Here is a 5,532-nt window from a genome sequence, read left to right on the forward strand (position 1 = left end):
TCTTCTTCAAGCTTTTAAGTTTAAAACTGCAAAAAAATTTTCAAATCCCCAGGGAATAAGCTAATTTGCATATTTTAAAGCGCAGGTTGCTAACGCGCAAGTTTTAACGCGCAAATTTTAACGCGCACACAACCCCAACCCTCGTTATCTAGTGATACAATGCAATGGAACAGTCTTCTTCAAGACTCCTCTTGCAACATCCAGTCATACATAGAGTATGTTCGTTGGGATCTACTGCTATTACTGAGACATTATCTAGTATTGCAGGAAAACAATCATGGCTTCAAACCCGGCATCCCACACATTACAGTTCTACTGCCCCCCTCCCACGGGCAAACTTACCTCATAGGCCCTGTCAGACGTTGGTGGGGTCACGTGGTCTTTTGGTTACGTGTGCAACGCATGCCGAGTGCGTGCCCTCAGTCGGTTTTTGTCGCAAAATCGCACTTCGGGTACCTTCCGCATCCGTCGGAAATCACCGTCGGAACTTTCCGCTTTCATTCGGGTTCTTCGGGTCACACACGGAACACCGACCCGGGCGCTTCAGCACGGGCGATCCGACAACAATACCTTGGCCTACCGCCCAAGGGCTGACCGCACTCTCGGACCTCTCTCTCATTTAACAAAAGTGGTGTCGACGTGCGGTTTTCGGCATCATATTCGTCACTAATCTACCTACCCGGGAGATTACTGTGATTTTGGACACCGCTTTCGTTTTTTTTTCTATATCATCTCAAAGTTGGGACATACAAACATGGCGAACGCACCTTGAAAGTGACCTTCTTTCAGCGAATTTCTAGAACTTCCACACCGACTGACAAAGACGGCGCCTTCCTTTTACGCCCCTCTAACGTTTCCGCATGGAAAACAATTTACGCCGCATGTTTGGACATGTCTGAGAGGCAAAGTTTCGCCGTAGTTTTGAATCGGCAAATCGAGCCGCCATTTTCCCAAATGCCGCACATGAGGCGTTTTGTCGTAAATGGACCAGACCAAATTCTGACAGGTGTGTGCCCGTGCCTCCCCATCAAAATACCGATCACAAACACATCCCTAATTCCAATTTACCGCTTAATACGCACTAACTAGAAAGCACTACTAACAATCACATGTCTTACCTATAGGTTTATGGTGTTTATCGGTCTCTAGGACCCCTGGTGACTGTAAAATCTCGACAGTTCTTCGGAGATATTTACACCGAGACAAAGGCACAAAAGAAAATGGCGGATGTCGGGTCACCTTCCGGGCAAAGGTGAAAGGTCACAAACCTAATACTCAATTTCACAACAGGTCAAACCAGAGATCGCCGCATAACGCTTTATTCAGGTTGTTTAGAGCCTAGCGTTTTAGTTTTAGTTAGGTAAAAAAATCAGATCAGTTGTGAGATTCCTTGTGAAAGGTATCCAAGAGCAAACGGTGCTGCCCCCCCTCCATATAGAATCATCAGACGATAGAAACCAACACCAACTTATTCGTTTTGTTACATTCATTTTATTTTGAAAATCTTTAGCAAAGTAACGCTTAAGTTGCAAAACATTTTAGTATATTAGTAGTACATATTGCTATAGGTTAGAACCACTAGTACTGAGAATACAATAGTGCAGAATACAAGGTAAATCACCTGTATAATATACACAATACTTTATCATTCAAAATGTTATTCTTTGAAATGATTTAGATTAAATATGAAGGAGTGCGGATGTTTAAAACATTTACTATAATCGCCTGGTCACATAAATTTCTACAGTGCATGTCGAAAACAAAAGATCCGACACTTTAACACAAATAAAAGATTACATCTACGCTGAGGTGCTTAAACTATCTTAAAGTACAAACATGGCGATTTTACACAAGTGCAAGCCAGCCAGCCTGAAAGCTCACAAATTGAAGAGAAATAAAGGATCTATCTACAGTATACAAATTCCAAGACTACATCTCTTTTGCATATCATTTCACAGCTAGAACATAAAAGCCCTCTCCAACAAGATCTTTCCAGCATCAATGACGAAAAACAACGGATGTTGTTTGAAACGTCAAACCATTTCCAAAATCATATCCAGTTGTTGAGTAACTCCTTCTTGGCGTATCTTAATACCTGGATGTCTAAACTTCATCGGTGTACAAGAGTACATCTATACCTATGTGCTAATACTATACTAGGTACATAACATACATTTTTACACCGGTAAAAGCCGCCCTGTTGGGAACAATGAATGAATGCGAAACATTTGCATAACCCACACAAGTGACCAACCTCCTTGCTCAAATGTATATTTCTTTACTAAAATTTAGTTATCGGACCCAGGTTTTTATTTTATTTATTGGTTTAGCTGTTTGGGCCCAGGTACAGACTACGACTACAGTTAAAATGGTTACTTCTGGGGGGTATCTTCCAATATACGAATTTTAACGTGTCAAGGGGACAAGGTTGTGAGTTGTACATAATACATGTTTCTCACAAGTGTGTCTTCTTAGTAGATGCCGGTCTAGGAGGGATTTCACTGCTGCAGAATAGTCACACTGATCACACTTGAAGGGTTTCACCCCTGTGTGGATCCTCATGTGTTTGGACAAGTCAGACTTTTGAACTGCCCTGTACCCACACTACCTGCACATGTAGGTGTTTTCACCAGTATGCTTGGCTAGATGTAGTTTCAAAGCAGATTTCCGTGCAGCAGAATAGTCACACTGGTCACATTTGTAGGGTTTATCTCCTGTATGGGTTCTCATATGTCGGGATAATTGAGATTTTCGAGTCGCTCTGTACCCACACTCCCCACACATGTAGGGTTTGTCACCGGTGTGTTTTGTAAGGTGTCGACCCAAGGTGGACTTTGTTGCTGTTCTGTACCCACACTCTCCACACATGTAGGGTTTCTCCCCAGTATGCTTTGCTGCTATATGGTCGTCCAATGTGACTTTTTGTGCTGCAGAATAGTCACACTGATCACACTTGTAAGGCTTTTCTCCTGTGTGGGTTCTCATATGTGCGGATAAGTTAGCCTTATTAGCAGTCCTATACCCACATTCCCCACACATGTAGGGTTTTGCACCACTGTGTTTTGCTAGATGGCGGTCTAAAGCAGATTTACCTGCGGCTGTATAGTCACACTGGCCACACTTGTAAGGTCTTTCTCCTGTATGGGTTCTCATATGTCGGGATAAGTAACACTGGTGAGCTGTCCTGAAACCGCATTCCCCACACATGTAGGGTTTCTCACCGGTGTGTTTTACTAGATGTTGGTCAAAAGTGGATTTTCGTGCTGCCGAATAGTCACACTGGTCACACTTGTAAGGTTTCTCTCCTGTGTGAGTTCTCATATGTTTGGACAAGTCAGACTTATGAGCTGTCCTGTACCCACACTCCCCACACGTGTAGGGTTTCTCACCAGTGTGTTTTGCAACATGTTGCTCCAAACTCGACTTATGTGCAGCAGAATAATCACACTGATCACACTTGTAGGGTTTATCACCACTGTGTATTCGTAAATGTACATCCAAAGAAGACTTCTCTGCAGCAGAATAGTCACACTGATCACACTTGTAGGGTTTTTCTCCTGTGTGGGTTTTAGTATGTCGGGATAAGTGGGACTTCTCAGCTGTCCTGTACCCACACTCCCCACACATGTAGGGTTTCTCACCAGTGTGCTTAACCACATGCCTTTTCATATCAACGCTGCTCTCCTGTACCTGTGAGGTTGATGTGTTGCCAGGATGGGGAAAGTTCACATCACACGTTTCCTGCTGCAGGCCCATGTCTGTTGTCTGGGTCTCCCTGCTGTCACTCTCCTTTCCAAGGTGTTCTGTACACAGTTCTCCGGTAGAAAGCCCACTATTGGACTCCTCTATTTCTGCTTTTACACCACACGTTTCGTTGTTTGGAGCGTCCCTTTCCTCGTCCTGCTGCAGGTCCATGTCTGTTGTCTGCTCCCAACTGTTGTAAGTCTCGTTCCAAGGGTGCCCGGTTGGTTGGGTTGTGCTGTAGTAGTTGTTGGTTACCTGGTCCTCAGTGTTTTCACTGTACGTTTCCTGACACAGCACGTTCTCTTGTCCATCCTGTTGCCATCCAGGGTCTCCTGTCGGCTCCTCTTTGATGTGCGTGTCGTCTGCAGTTTGTTCCGCATGAAGCTCTTTAATGGGAGGCACAAATGTGAACTCCGCCATCTCTAAAATGATGATAAGAAAACAAGTATGAGAAAAACACATAACTATTTATTAAACATTTTATAATGCAGAAAAAGGCGCAAATTTTACATAAGAAAGTCTTCTGTGAATTTGTTTTACCGTTTTACTTTATTAATAGCTCCTGAATTGTTTTTCCAGTAACAAGATCTGGATATGTATCAATTAGGGGATAGAACAACATAGTATTTCCTTATTCAACACAGGCACGAATTGACTCATAGTAAAAACAGAATACATTTATTCAACACAACAATGCAGACACATAGAAACATAACAATCTATATACACATGCGCCTCCAGAGATTTTGGACTTTAATTGTGGTAGAACAAATATGAGATTGTACAATGGTGTAATAGAGGAGTACAGTGGACGCGTTTATACCATCTGGCATCGGTCAGGTGGAAAATACATTTCACTGGCACTGCAGGCTCTTGGCATCTTCAGGATTATGCGAAAATATGACTACACAAAACGGAATTGACTTCCATAGCTACTAGTATAGCTGCGCACCAAAAATGGTAGGCCGGTCACTACAACAGTAGTACAAGAAAGTTTTGCATTATGTTTCAGGAATATAACGATCGTCTCTATATTTTAATCATCAAATACTACAAATTTTGTTGTTATGTCTGGTAGTATATTAGAGATACAAAATGATATTTGGCTTCTCACACATTAGTTTGAATGCCCCCCTCCCCATCGACTACCGATCGCAAACACAATTCTAATTCTAATTTACCACCCAACAAGCACCAACCCGGCCGCTTTAACGACAATCACATGTCTTACCTGTAGGTCAATGGTAGTTAGCGGTCTCCCAGACTCCTACAAATCGGTAAAAATCGCGTCAGTTTGGAGGATATGAAAAACACAAGACGAGACACAAAACAAAATGGCGGACGTCAGCTCTCACTAACGGGGTAAAGGTGATAGGTCACAAACCTGATACTCAATCACCCATGTCCAGTATCAGGGTGAAATGCCCGAAGTTGTCCTAAGTTAAGTTAGATGTCAGAAGTTGTCCAAAGTTGTCCGTAGTTGTCCGAAGTTATGACGTCACGCTAACCATGACGTCATCCTAACTTTGGACAGTCAGCCGGGGGGTGTACGTATTTGTCCGAAGTTGTCCGAAGTTATGACGTCACCATAACCATGACGTCATCTTAACTTTGGACAGTCAGCCGGGGGGTGTACGGAGTTGTCCGAAGTTGTCCGAAGTTATGACGTCATTATAGTTATTGTGTGCATTGTTCAAACGAACGTTAAGAGGAGAAATAAAAGACAAAAAGACTTGAAATAAATGATTTTTTTTACAATGCATGAACATTGATTTTGTGCTGATTAAT

The 5,532-nt window shown here is 42.8% G+C and overlaps 3 protein-coding genes across 3 annotated transcripts in view; 1 reads left to right on the plus strand and 2 right to left on the minus strand.

Moving 5' to 3' along the window:
• Positions 1-3,915, minus strand: part of LOC118407712 (zinc finger protein 771-like) — a 6,481-nt gene extending 2,566 nt beyond the window's left edge. Inside the window, exons 1-3 of the mRNA XM_035808231.1 lie at positions 3,834-3,915; positions 3,093-3,263; positions 2,449-2,546 (exon numbers count right to left, since the gene is read on the minus strand). Coding sequence (XP_035664124.1) covers positions 2,449-2,546; positions 3,093-3,263; positions 3,834-3,915 — 351 coding nt within the window. The remainder of the gene's footprint in view (positions 1-2,448; positions 2,547-3,092; positions 3,264-3,833) is intronic.
• The window catches only part of LOC118407668 (tropomyosin-1-like), a 1,169,601-nt gene that overhangs the window by 1,081,093 nt on the left and 82,976 nt on the right, over positions 1-5,532 (plus strand). The window lies entirely within an intron of this gene.
• The window catches only part of LOC118407709 (zinc finger protein 501-like), a 482,642-nt gene that overhangs the window by 75,372 nt on the left and 401,738 nt on the right, over positions 1-5,532 (minus strand). The gene's annotated exons all lie outside the window — the stretch shown is intronic.

Source organism: Branchiostoma floridae, unplaced genomic scaffold, assembly GCF_000003815.2.
Source record: "Branchiostoma floridae strain S238N-H82 unplaced genomic scaffold, Bfl_VNyyK Sc7u5tJ_1439, whole genome shotgun sequence".
Classification (NCBI taxonomy): domain Eukaryota; kingdom Metazoa; phylum Chordata; class Leptocardii; order Amphioxiformes; family Branchiostomatidae; genus Branchiostoma; species Branchiostoma floridae.